The 14950-nt window shown below is 41.7% G+C and overlaps 1 protein-coding gene across 1 annotated transcript in view; it reads right to left on the bottom strand.

Moving 5' to 3' along the window:
* The window catches only part of cspg4 (chondroitin sulfate proteoglycan 4), a 39934-nt gene extending 27212 nt beyond the window's left edge, over window positions 1–12722 (bottom strand). Inside the window, exon 1 of the mRNA XM_028959396.1 lies at window positions 12591–12722. Within this exon, the coding sequence (XP_028815229.1) occupies window positions 12591–12660 (70 nt within the window). The 5' untranslated portion in view covers window positions 12661–12722. The remainder of the gene's footprint in view (window positions 1–12590) is intronic.
* Window positions 12723–14950: the final 2228 nt, after the last annotated feature.

Below are 14950 nucleotides of genomic sequence, written 5' to 3'. Positions count from 1 at the left end.
TCTGGGCGAGTCAGCAACGTTACTCACACCAGTTCCATCCCACATCTGTGTTGCCTCTATGATCGTAGCAAGCTGCTGTCTTCCCGTGTCCCTCTTAAAAATTATAATAATAAAATAAAAGCAACCATTACAAGGACAAAATATTATATAAAAATTATATTAACTATCTCTCAGCATTTTCTATTCACTGTAATTCTAACAATGTTAAACAGATGTAATTAAAGGCAAATGAGCTTCATTTTTTCCCTGAGCTTGTGTTAATTGTTTCACTGCATTTAAATCAATTACTCTCCAATAATACCCCATTGTATTGCTTATGCCTCCATCTCTGGGGGTAAATTAGAACAACATTGCAGCGAAGCATGTACACCAGCCTCCTACCAAGCCTACATTTCTGAATTATGGATCGGGCCTGTCTAGGATGTACAGTCACAATATTAAAATATTAAATACCGCTGTACCACAATCAATCACATCATGTCAGAGAAGGGATAAAATGCAGAGAAATGAAAAAAAAACTTTTTGACAAGTTATCAATCACACGGTGGAATAAAATTTGGATCATGTCAGAGTGAAATAATGTTGACAGAATGTGTGGGTCTGTGTGAATTACTGAACAGATGAAAACACACTGATTGCACATACACACATCAAGCATGAAGCAAGAACAATGCAGTTTTTTTTGCATATTCCATATTTTTACCATTATTTAGATGTATACCCACATCTATCACACTTTGGCTTCTTGTAGGATCCTGTATTTTAGGGTTTCCCTCTTCAGACAAACAGTATTGACAATCCAGTCAACCAGGTGTTGTATATTTTTCAGCATTTCAGGTATTTATCAGTTTTCTGTAGTAATTAATTAAGCCCAATTTTCCTCTTGTTCGTTATCAGCGTCTCATCCTAGCTTTAAGACACTTCAGTGAACAAAACAACTGCGAACCCTCAACACTTGAATGGCTTGGATGAATGACTACTCCCGCCCGCCATTACTTGTTCTCCTTAGCATCATTTGTTTTCACTTTCTAAGTAATAGCAAGTCACAGGGACGCTGAAGTGACAGATATGTTCCCTTCAGCAGGTATTGATTTTCTGCGTACCTCTTTTTCATCATAGTGTAGGGTAATCTATAACATTTCCCGCTTATCAGGCATGCACTATTCCTTCCAGGCATTCAGCATGGTGTAGTGTGGTCACATGGTACGAATTAAGTCCGATTACCTTGAACAAATCGTGGGCTACATATAATAGCGAAGGTGAGTCACACTTCAATCATTGTTCCATCTCCCACGGCTCTGCCCTAAAATGATCCTGTTGGGTTGGTGATCCGATGTCGAAAGGGTCCTTCAGCTCTGGCTGAGAGACCACTGGGACATAAGCTATGCAAATAGCCACTGCTGTGTTACTGAGAGCGGGTGCGATTTACATGAAAATTGTCTAGTGTTTGCTTTGCCACCATGTTTGCGAGATGCTTGACCTTTTTGAATTGTTTATCCTTTTGCAAAAATGAAATTCTCTGACATGTTGCTATTTATTAGAGAGTACCAAGGGGAAGAGAGTTGAAACCCTCCTCTGCTGTTACTCTCCTCATTAGTATGAGGGTATTATAGTGTGTCCTTAAAAACAAACGGGGGAACGTGAGCTCCGGCCAAAAGCAGAATGCTATGTGCCAAAGAAAACTATCTGCAGATGTGGCTGGTGCAGATTCTTTGGGTTATTTGGTCTTGGTGCACTGATCAAATGCCAATGGCAATGTGATTTATTCATGAACATTCAATGTTCTGTTTTCTGGTTTGTTATGAAGGGGGTGGTGGAAGGGAACCTTGTCGCACCTTGAGAAATGTTTTCTTTGCACGAAAGCTGATATTCAGTGCTGGCTCAACACCCCTGGAGCACTGGAACCTGGTTGTGTTTGATTAATGTGTATGCAAATGATCTTGTTGCATTTGATTTATACTGCATGAGAGAAGATTTTAATCCTCATTGATCCGGGTTGGTACTGGAGCTGACATCAATGTTGGATTCAACTCCAAAGAATCTAATGACGAACAAGAATGTTGCCAACAAAGGGTCGTTTGATGCAGATGTTGTATCACATTTGCAGCTGTATTCAATATGGTGTCAAAGAAGTTTCCTCGTACCAGTCAGTGGATCACAGCTAGTTGAAACTAGGGTTTGAGGATGTGTCTTTGTGTTATTTTTTTACTGATTACATCCTCCCAACTGTCTGCAAGGACAAATATAGTGTTGGTGGACACCCGCTACTGGTGCACCACACGCATGACCTGATCCGTCTGAAATCGAGGGTGCAGGGTTGAGATAAGAGCGCAAGCAGACCAAATTGCCTCAAGTGAGAATAACATATTACCCCAGCAAACAACATAAGGAACCAATTTACAAGTTACCTACAGACACCTTCATTGTCCAGTGTGTCTCATTTCAGGGCTCTTTTAGAAGGCTGCATGTTGCATGGATTCTTTGAATCCCATTAACATTCATTGGCCCTAATTGGATGAATGTGCTCAGCATCAGTTGTGCTGGTGCTGTTTAGTCATGGAGGCTGAATTATTCACGAGTCAGCTTAATTGCAATTTCATAATGGTAAAATGTTTTATTATTAATACCCATATCTTTGAAGAATAATATTTTAATTAATTGTGGGTTTTTCTAGTTTACTGAACCTGCAAAAAGAAACTCTTTGGAAAGGAAGAAACTCTAGGGAAAGGCTATTATTTATCACTCTGCAAAACTGCTCATTCAAAATGGTTTACTAGAGTTTCAAGAAAGGAGTCGCAGTGTTGGAGCCTTCAACTCTTTGTGGAGCCATTTCAAAGCAGCTTGTGGGAAAGGGAAATTCTGTTTAGGGATGCTCAGGATGAACTGCATCCCTGACTTCTTGGCCATGGCAGTGGAATCCTGCACATGCAGGATTACAGTTTTATATGTTATATTGATCGCCGAGCAGGAAGGAGAGTCACACATGTGCAAGAGCTGCTGGATACCCTCACACATAATTACATCCAGAAGGCAGAACAGCTAAAAGTAGACTGCTAAACATGATGCGGACCAAAAACGATGCAATGCTTTTTCATTAACAACAAACAAATAAAAAATACACTTCATTTGTGACATTATTCATATTTCCTCAGTTATTAAAGCCCAGCACTTTGCATTTATGAATATTCAAAAATGTTAAATGTTGCCTGTTAATATAAGTGTTCTATTACAATTTTAAAAAGATCTATATATGCATTCACTTTTATAGTCTGGAATCTGTGATCTGTATTCATAGCAGATGTGTCACAGTTTTACACTGTCTGTCTAGGTTTTCATTTAACCAGCATCACATTACACAAAATTCAATCATGTCAGTACATGCAGTGTCCCATCTCCAGGTAATTTCTTTGTAATGAAACTGTTTAAACTGCAATAGCCTCAGTGTAAGCTCTGAATCTATTAAACAATGTGAAAAGATCCAGAACAATGAGCATGGCTCAAAAAGTCTAAAACGCCATCAAATTCCCAACAGTATAATGACTTCCCCCAATAGAACTGCTGTTTTATGTATAGGCACCTAAAAACCCATTTTAATAACAATGTTTAATGTCCCATTGAAAATTTGGAGACAATATCTAAGCCATTAGGTTCCATTTCCATTGCAATAACTATTAAATGCCTCTAATTACAATGCAAGAATAATATGCTTTGTGCAAAGTTGCAACTGGGCATCTTCTATGCAAATAAGCCTGTGCACTAAGATGTCAATTTAAAAGAGCTTGAACTGGTTGAAACAATATTTCAAAATAGTTCTTATAAAACCTTGCTGCACACGCTTATCCAATACAATCAATATTACATTCAATTGAACAAATGGAGCAATTCAGGCAAAGGTAGTAAGTCGGGTTTGTGGTCATTGTGGTCCATTTTTCTGGACTTTTGGGGGGTGTGACAGGGCATACCTGATACTAAACAGATTCATAAATACTGTGAACCAAAGTCTAGACTGCTATTTTAGACAAATACCCTTTGTGTCTTGCCATTTATCTTTCGAGTCTGATGTAAAAATACAGCGCCTGCGTGTGCCAATATATCAACGCTACTGAAAATTCCTCTGGAAGAGTCATCCAGGCCAGAGTATTTTTTGAGAGCCATCAATCAGCATTAATGACAAGGGGAGTTGGAGTGGGTGTCTGTGACCGCGGAACGTGCAGCACCGCCCTGTCCTAATCTGGGAATTCTGCTCTGCTGACAGTATCAGATGAACAAGCCACAGCCACACTCTCAGCCCGACCACACGCTCATTTGCAGATGGAGACGTGAGTGTGCCAGAGCTCCCTACATCCACATCTGCAAAAAAAAAAAAAAAGGCAAACGTTCCATGGAAAAACTGACCTGGTTGTTGATTGAATTGTCTGAAAAATGCAAAAATATATGCCTTCATTTATTCAGTACCTCAAAAATTACTGTACTGTAACTCTTTTCATACTATCTGTTTTAATGTAACTGTTTAGCATACATATGCTTTACTTTACTTTGCTTTACTTAACAGACACTTTTATCCAAAGCGACTTACATGAGGAAGACACCAGCAATGCTTATAAGGCAACAGGGTAACTGTCCACTCCAAACATCAAATTCTTAGATCTGTGTGTGTGTCCCATGACTCCACCCAGTCAAAATAAAGCAGTAAACTACGCCGCTCTTGCATGCAGTCATCATGCCTCGCCGCCATTCTTTCCCTCCAGGGTCGATCTGTGGTGCTGAAAGCACCAGAGCCCATGTGAATGCTCATCTGGAGTGATTAAGTGAGTGTTGGAGTCTATTAAGTCATTACCAGGGTACAGCTTGTGTGACTCAGGAGGCACTCACTGTTCCCTGTAACCGTCATGCTTGGGTTTTAGGTGCAATGCTTCCCTCCAGACTACATGCCAAACTTGGAGGTGGTTGCGCAGCGATTGGAAGGGGAGGGTCCTTTTTTTCATTTTTAGGGAGGGAGAGGGTGAAATGCACCCCAGACGGGAGAGGCTAGACAGTCTGGGTGTGAGGGGTGAAACTGTTCCGCAAAAGCAAACAAACGGCTCTAACGTTTCTCTCCACATGGCTACTGTATGAAAAAGGCCCTTTTGTGCTTCACAGAAGCAGAAATGCCCTTATTCGGTGGAACACGGCTCTTCACTGATTGCCACAACAGAAAATGATTGCCAAAAAAAGAAAATTAGGGTACATTTGGGAAACAGATTGCAGTAGTTAAGTTTCTTCAGTGGATTTTGCTTCTAAGTCAAGGGTACTAGTTTTACTTTTACCCCATGGAGCTGTCTAAGCACAGCTCCATGAGATGTTCAATATTCCCCCTTTTCAATCTGCCCGTGGCACATAAAATGACAAAGCAATTAGCAGTTGTCATCCTCAATAATTTGTTTCAAAAAGTCATATACATAAAGTCAGAAGACAGCTTTGGCATACCAAGAAATGTATTAAGTTAAGCCGAATTATTTATCTTGAGTTGTTGAATAATCATGAGCTATTCCACCTTTAATATCCCTACTGAGTGAAAGAGGGAAAAATAGTTTTATTTATCGGTCATGTTCACCTTCGATATGGGAATTTCCAGTGTTTGTAAGATCCTACACCAGGCCCATATACAAAGGGGGCTCTTTACTGTATCTAGATTAACTCTAATGTACATTCCTCCAGCGGACACAGCAGAGAGGGACTCTGCATCCCATACCAGTAAACAGCTTTCACCATATGTTTTAAATGTAAGAAATGATTCACATCTTCATTTTCCCCAGACCCAGTAAACAATTGTGCCAAAAACCTAGCGTGCTGGGGATACAGACTTGTTTTTAAAACCTATTATTCCCATAAATTTAATGATTTTAAGATGAACTCTAAATTGTAAGACATATTTGTTTGTGCCAAAGCAAAACATTTACCTGTCATTTACATAGTTTTTTTTTTTTTTTACAGATAATCACCTATAAAACACATAAAATTATAAGGTAAAAAATATAAAAGTAAAAAGACATGGTTGTGTAATACATGAATAACATCCTAATATGTGTTTTTTTCAGCCTTTTCAGGTCCTTTCTGAGTCTTTATAGCACAGTGCATGAGACATAAAAGTACTGCTTATGGTGCTGTCTATGAAATTTGTTGTCTGAGGTTTAACCGTATTGTAATGTATTGATGGTTGGGTCCCAGGGAGCTAAACAAAGTCCCATTTTGCATGGGAAAACTCACAGTGTCACAAACTCATCTTGCTGTTAACCACAGAATGTGCTTGGAATGTGCACCAGTTTACACAAAGGCAGATGTCAGGTAAGGCCTGAACTTTCCATCCCAACAGTGTGAAACCAGAGGATGAATTATGTTCCATTCCCGCAAGTGCTTTCCAAGTCTGAGGCTACATCATGCTGCCCTATAAAGGAACATATGTGGATTGATAGAATATTTGGGCTGACTGAACATTTCAGATGGATTCATGGAATTTCTTCCTAGCCCTGCTGGAATTTGAAGGCTTATTCCAAAGATTGCATACTGACCACTATGTTACTTGTCCATGGATTCAAATTATAGCTTGTCCAAGACTGCATGGAAATTTTTTGCCGCATAACAACAATGACGACATCAGAAAAATGAATATAATGAATGCATTTGTTTCAGTCATGCTGTATTTTCCACCCTTCTGTTCCTAACTCAAATTAGTATGCCTGTTTTAACACTAAAATACTGCATTTAGACGTGTGAACGCTTCTACTCTATTATCTTGCTAAATTCATATGCATGGTGTCAGGGACCCATAAACATTCGTTTCCTTAGGCTGGCACACAGCTAATTGCCTTCTTAATGTTTCCCTTTATGGGCGGCGAAGTGTTCACATATAGAATATTAGTGCCCTCCTGAGATCTCCTTAACTGTTTACTGGGAGGGCAGAGCAAATCACATTTTTATATGAGATTTTTATGTAGATTGATGATAAAGGTGCAAGTTTGCCGGCTTAATTAACTGGACCGGTTTATTTACTGAACATTGTAATATAGTTCTAATTGTGTAATCTAATAATTTAATTACTTAAACTAAACTCAGATTAACAATGTTTGGCAACATTGTTGCTTTTTTAGGTTAGCAGTCAAGGTAAAAACTGGACAAAAAATTTACACTTTACAATGAAAAATGAATATTCATTGAATCATCAAGACTCAAGCAGCAGCGGGACCGTTTGGTGGATAATCTAGCGCCTAAATATTCCCCAATTTCACTGACACAAGGCTTGATGCATCTTCTCTAGGCAGGTAATTGATTAAGAATAACAGCAATTGACAATGGGGTTTGGGCCTAATATGGGGAATGAATTGAGTACAGCGTGTTTGGATGGCTGTCAGACCGTACGCCTGTCACCGCCCAAGATTGGTGTCATACGCTCTTGACCTCGGCAGAAGCCAGACGGATTTCACTTTGTGCAGCTGCGAGGGGAGCCTGTTACACCCCATCAGGATGATGCTCATCCTCAGGCTATTTCCAGCCTCTGAGACTGTGGGATGACGATACAGCCTTGGCCCACAGACGCTGGTGTCTGGCCGGACCCCTCCCCCGCGATTCACAGTGATCCCAGGCTTCTACACAAGCCCTGTCCTTTTCAACAAAATATGCATCTAGCAACGCTTCCTCTGTCACCCGTGCCTATATATATCCAGTATTCTCTTTTATAAGTTTGTCAGCTGCCAGAAGTCGAGCCTTTCCCAGCCCTTGGTTCTGCCTCTAGGGAGCCGGCGTTGAAATGGAGCCGGTCGCAAATTAAACACAACACTGCAGGCTAGTTTGGAGATTTCCATGGGACAGAAGTTAAAACTGGCAAAGCGCCCTCGACAGGCTCGCTCCCACTTGAGAAAAGATTTCCCAAATTCCCCTACCGCCTGGAGAAAAAAACACTGCCAAACCAGCATTCATCTGAGTCATGGGACTGTGGTGGGATCTCCACAGCCGCGCACGCAGGAAACATGTCCGTTTAAATGAGCTGTAGATTCAACCTCATGTCTTCATCTTGTGTCTGCAGGGGACAGCAATTGTACTGAGACGCTCTACAAGCACAGACCAAATGAGAGCCAGGCTAGCCTAAGATTTTTGGTGCCCAGTTCCTCCAGCACGTTGTGACATTGCAGTCACAACATTTATGCAAATTCAGGCCCATGAAATCTATATGGTTCCAAATTTGATCAATAACCATCATCCCGCATGAGATGCACTAATTATAGCTGTCAGTAGTACTCATTTCCTTGTCTCTGGTGATGAAGAGGCCAGTGTTACTGATCAACTGGTGGCCATGTTAACCACTCACCCGCAGATTTACCAGTTGACTCACGTCACTCCCCAAGCGACTTAAGAAGCGATGTTTAATGCTCAACTAAACCAGGACAAAACAATAGAGGTTTTGTTTCCCCATGTAACATGACTCAATAATTTATTGTGGCTAAATGTGGGTGCTATAAAAATGAAACTGGTGTGCGCCAGCAGTGAAGCATGCACAGTTCTGGGCTTAAACTGCGGCACCACCAACCGATTATGACTACAGGCACACATCTACCTCACAAGAACAACCAACATTCCTCATATACCTGCTGTTTATATTCCGCTGGGACACACTCGTTTGATATGGCCTGACTTCTAATACCATATTAAAAAATGCCCAGTGTGCATAGATTAGTTATTGGCAACAGTTTTTGCTATGTCATTGCATAAAACAGCAGACGTTGAAATTAAGCATTATAGTTCACAACGATCCCCCAAAGGTTCATGGATAAAACCTTCTAGGTACCGAAAGCCTCTATACACCTTTTTAGAAAAGACAAGGTCTTCTGGGTTTGGTGGTTGTAGCTACTCTATTTCCTCAAATGTTCCATTTTTCTCCACTTCTGTCTCATGATCATATGACTCACTTCTCCTCCAGAGGCTTTTTTCTCATAGCGCAAGGGCAGCTGATCAGTGGCACCTCCAAATTAGCCAGCGCTGGTCACCAAGGCATGTGAGGCACCACAAAACGACTCTTTATATAAACTAATTACACCCCATGGTCGCACCAGAACGTCTGATGAAGTTGCCTCAGAATTTACGGTCAAACATCCGCACAAAATAAAATTTTCAAACGTATTGTTTAATTATGTTACACATTTGTATCACTGGCCAGACCAATAGTTCTTCCACGATTTAGGTTCAACTGAGCCTGCACTGGCAGCTCTTCATTCAGAAAAGTTGTAGACCTTTTTCCGTTGAGGGTTTCTATATCTGAATCACACTGGCCATACTTCAAATAACAAATCTCAATAGCTGTGGAGATAACATCTAAATATTTTCTCAATGTCAACAAAAAAAAAACCCTCTTTGTCTATATAAGGAAATGCAGCACAGGGTCCTTTTGATTATAACTCGGCTGCCAGTGCCAGGCCAGACGCCACATGCTTGAATCAAAGCCGTAGCATTCTTTCAGCACTCCATCAGTGGCTCTGCAGCCATGGAGTCATGCTGCGGTGCACAGTGGCTCACTGCAAACAGAAATGTCATCATCTAATGAAGTCTGAACCAAAAAAATCAAGGCAAATTGTACCAGGGGACATTTCACTGCTCATCTCACACAGCTGTTTGAAGGTGACATCTTTCATATGTGTATTTGCAAATTTCACCACATGCTTATTCATAATTGTTAGAGGCACATTTTGCTGGGGGGAAAATGTCTTTTGGCTCACATATGCAACAGCTTTCCATGCTGCTCTGGGGTGGTTTTGGCCAATTCTTCAAGACAGATGACTCCAAGGCAGGACAGAGAGAGAGAGTGTGTGTGGCTTCTTTTTGTTTATGTTTACATATGTTTCTCTGCATGTGCATGTGTATCTCTCGCAAGGCGTTGGACTGTGTGTGGCCAGAAGATCACAGCTGTAAATAGGATTCCTCCTTGGGTGCCAGAATGAGCACAGGGGCCAAGTCTCCTTCCAAATCACCCCACAGTCTGTTCCCAAGTAAATCTGGCCTGCCCAAAATGTAAGATCTGTGTCCTTATGATGGTGTGTGTGCCCTGGGCCTGATGTGCCAGTGATATAACAAAACTTTGGCCACAGCTGGAACTTGCTAAAGCTAAAACCCTGAAAGATGAAATGCAGAGGGATCTTGCAGTTCATTAAAGCTAAAATCTGCATTTTTTAAATGAAGAAACAACCTCCACATTGTTTCAGGGAGAAAAAAAAATATCCTAATCCAATAGGAAGGACTGACTAACAGCTTCAGTACCGTGGCAAACCAGTAGAGGGCCAACCATGGTCAAACTACCTCAGCCTGACTCATGGCTCGGCCTGCTCTTCAATTATGTAAGGCTGCACTCAGCTAAATGCGGTACAATGATTAAGTGGGTGTAGCCGGGTAGATGAAAAGAGTGTGGGCACATCTGAATACACATACTTGTCCTTTAAAGAGTGTGCATGTGTTCCAGTAGGTTCCCCTAAATAAAGTCTGGGTTAACAAACGTCCCCCTAAAGGTGATGATACACCTTTACACCAGAGCTGAACAACTGTGGCTAGACATGTTCCCATTGTGATGGAGTGACACAATTGCCACCTGAATCCTTTTGACCATTAAGGGCAAAAAAAACGTTATGTTCAAATCAAGACTTCTTTTTTTCCAGTGTAAAGTGTAAAATGCCTTTAGTCAACACATTACAATGAACTCTGAGACATTAACTCTGTTCCTAAGAGGGTAATCCTGTCAATTTCCTAATGCAAATATTGTGTTTGATAATCTTGCATGCAGCCAACTGCCACACAACACACCAATTTCCTTGTACAGCATCAGAAAGCAGACTGGCAGAACTCCCTATTTATTTAGAATGCTACCATGGCAACATAATACACGTAGGGAGATAGGAGCTCAATCTTAAGATGCAAATCCTTGTGGGGGCTGTGGATATACAGTGGGAATGTCTTAGCAGGAATTAGTGTTTAGTGGAGAAGCTAATACATGGGTGACAAAACATGAGCTTGGGCCATTTGTTCAGTTGGTACGGTCCATCCTCTGATGGTGATCTCAATATTATGACTTGTTTTTGCGCACACTCCCCCACCTCAGCCTATAAACACCATGTGCTGCATGCTCCCCGCAGGACAAAGGTGTGGCCATCTCATTAAGCCTTTGTTGGCCATTTGATCATAGTTCTGATAGTGACGGGGACCCGCAGTGACGGGTGATTTAGAGGCTGGGCCGCAGATGGTGGTCATGTGGCTTCCTGTGGAAGATGTGGGAGATGTAAACACCGTGCAGGAAGTGAGATCTGTCTTTCAAACAACCCAGGCGGTTAATTGAGTAGTGCTGGACACCACCGGCAGCTCCGGGCTGGGGGGCCAGTCTGCGGCCAGTCTGAGGGTCGCATGTGGTTCCCATCAGAGGGAAAAAGCTGCAGGTCAAGGGGTCAGCAGCAAATGCAAAAGGCAGTTGCCACTCAGCGTGTTTAATAGTCACAGAAGCACATGTTTCCATACAACCTTCATTTTAATAACAGTTCATTTTGGAAACTAAGGGGCCAGCTTGGAAAACCATCTGCTATCATGACCAGTTTGGAACCAGTAACCATTACATGCAGTAAAAAGATAACGGTGGAATCTGTTTATGAATGAATGAAAATGCGGCGTGTTGACAGTGAAGTGAAGCCTGGCCTGGTCCCTGCGCGGAAATGTGAATCTCACCGCTTTGATCCGGTGCCACTGAAAAAGATCTGAGGGACCCGTAACGGCACAGAATGACTTCCTCTCTCTAATGTGCCAACTGAGAGTGCGCTCATCAGTGCCTGCGAATTTTAATTAAGGGAGCAGCATCCTACATCATTTTTAAAGATCTGAGGTTCACCAAAGAACGAGAGAGAAAGGCAGATGAAAGACGCCCAAACACATCTGCAAAAATGCAATGCCCACTGCTGCCAAGTTGCCATGTGTACAGTTTTGTGCGCCATCCAATGAACGCTGAAAGGCTTCTCTTCATTCCCCTGCGTATCATTTAGGGCAAAGCTGTTTGGCCCGAGCTGACTTCCCTCTCAGGAGCACCAGATGTCTGACTCCCACCCACCCCAAACCCATCCTGTGCCACCCCCTCCTCCCGCTCCAGGTCCCCTCTGCTCCCCAACCACCTTAGTATGTAAAAGGAAGGAAATGCATTAAAACCCCTGAGTTGCTTCTGCACATGCAGCCTCTATGTACACAATCGAGCCACTCTGCTGACTGCATCAAAAGCTCCGCTCACCCGCTTTCCCTCTCTCTTTCTCCCACTCACTCTCTCTGAATGGCTCTTTCACTGTGTGCAACAGGGGGGCGACTCTTCACCTTCCCTCACCTAACTGCCAGGCCGCCTTCACACACACACACACACACATCCCAGTCCACCCAACACGCCGCCATTCATACCCGTTCTCAGCCCCCACAAACATAACGCTTCTAACACAGCATTACTAATACAATTCACTGGCCAAAGTGTCTGACTGAATTAAGTCTTGGATGGGGAGCACCAGGCAGTGAAAAAGTATTATTAGGTGGAGGGCCTGATTTAGAGTCCTTACCTCCACGGCTGAAGTCGGGCAGACAGAGCAGGGCCAGCAGGGCGCACGCGACCAAGTGCAGCATTCTCATGTCAGCGGAGCAGACCGGCGCTCACTGTCCATACGAAGCACTGCTTTCCAGTTTGGGACTTCAGCAGCCCTGCAACTCATTCTCTTGGAAAGGGGCTGGACGTTGGGAGGCACCGGAGTGACGCCCTACAACCCCCCAAATCGTGGGGAGCGATCCCCTTCACGTCCCGCCCCTTCTGCGCTCCAAGCAACATGACGCCACAGCAGGAGAAGGAACAGCCCTGAAACTTCTCTCCTTCTTTCCTGCTCCCCCAGCCCCTCCAACCTTTTTCTGTAAAGTTACAATTTCAATGGTCCATCTAGATGAACCACAGGAAAAGGCCACTTGGTTAGTATCAATACAATACAATACAATACAGATAAGTTAATACTGCTGTACTGTGGAAATCTACTTTAAATGAGTTTCTTTATGTTTCTTTCTGAGCTAACGTGTTTTCTCCAGTCAGAAATGTCTTTTTAAGGACTAAAGGAAGCAAAAAACTAAGAATTCCAGTTCAAACGTTCGGCTCAGTTTTCAACCCCAAAGTTAGCTGAAATGGTTTCTTTTTGCGCTGTCGCCTCATGTCTCACCACACTGTGGCTTTCACAGGAACAGTTAAAGAGCTCTGATTAGCTGCAGAGCATGTGTCAAAGTTTTGATCTATTTTCCTGTGACTGGGGAAAAAAATCGAGTGACTGGTGATTACAAAGGCACTATTATCATTGCTCTGTTTATACTGCATGGAATATTCCATGCTGAATGGCAGCATTCTTGAAACAAAGCAAAAATGCTTCCTTTGCAGCTTTCCTGCTATCTTGAAATTAAAAGAAAAATATAAAAAAAAGCTGTGATATATGCTTTATACTTTTCAATTGCTACAGACTTCTGACAAATCAGATTAAGGGCACCAATACAACATTTTTTCTTTATACATAACACCTTGCATGTAATTTTATTGAAATGAGAACATTTTCAAGAACTTTCCAAAGTGTCTAAAAAACGTGCTACTACGTAAGGATAGAGTAGACATTCCTTACTACTACTACTAATATTAATAGTAATAATGCTAGATGGGGTTTTGCTGACTTTTAATTGATTATATGATGATCATTGTGAGCTGATACAATAACATTATTGTTACTGGGAGTTGGTTGAAACATAACTGGTCATCTTGCCTTGGAGCCCTATATGCTGAAAGACTGGCATCTGATATCACATTATTATTATTTTTACGTGGAGGACCAAATGAACACTCCCTGAGGGTGCAAATTACATCTCATTCAGGACCAAAATGTTGTTATGGAAGTCAATAATATTTCAGTAGTCCTTCATGGAATGTTGTGAAAGGTAGTTTTTTAAATAGAAAAATATTTTATTAATAAGCAGTATTGTATTTATTGTTTTCTATATTTAAAGCACATTAAATCTTTACTATATTATTATTATTATTGCTAAAATTGCTAATATTATTCAATTTTTTTCACAAAACCTGAGTTCAATTCTGTTAATGCAATTCCATATTACCTCTGGTTTCATATCAGCCTCTGGTTTCATGTCTATGAAGTGTCTTTATAGGCATGTCTCTCCACTCGCCAGCCATCCTGGGCAGTTATTTTTACTCCTATCTAAATGAATGAGCAGAGAGTCACAAATGCACAACCAGAACATAAAAACTACATTTAGAGCATCACCAAATCTGAAAAAGCCACCTTAAAAGAAAAACCATGAACACCGACAGAAGTCCACAACACAAAACAACATTCATGCCCCATGACTAAAGGCTGGTCTCTGTAACCACATTATTTAAAAAGACATTGTACCAAAATAAAGTTTAAAATGCACTTTTCCTTGGAGTTTACACTTTTATAACTGTGTTTGGATCAGTGCAACAATTCAATTGGTCTGAAACTCTATTAAGCAAGCAGTTGGCCTTTGGGCTGAATATGTGCACACAGCACACAGTTAAGTTACTTTTACTTAAAAAGACTTCAGAAGGAAGTAACATATGAATTTTTTAATTTATGTAGCCCATTTGAAATTACAGTCAACAGTTGATGGTTTTGAACATTGGGCAAATGAGTCATCAAGAGAAACAGAAGCAGTTAGTTAGGTTCTATGCTATATAGTTGCTGCTCCACATCGAGAGGAGCCAGCTGAGGTGGTTTGGGCGTGCCAGAAGGATGTCCCCGAGAGGTTGCCGCTGCATCTGGGAAAGCCCCAGGACCCATTGGCGAGATTAAATCTTTCCAAGGACTGCTGGTGTAGAGGATGTCTGCTCTGACTAACTCAGCCTGCTGCTTCCACGACCCTC

Source organism: Denticeps clupeoides, chromosome 17 (assembly GCF_900700375.1).
Source record: "Denticeps clupeoides chromosome 17, fDenClu1.1, whole genome shotgun sequence".
In the NCBI taxonomy this organism is placed as follows: domain Eukaryota; kingdom Metazoa; phylum Chordata; class Actinopteri; order Clupeiformes; family Denticipitidae; genus Denticeps; species Denticeps clupeoides.
This window is presented reverse-complemented; position numbering and strand designations above follow the sequence as displayed.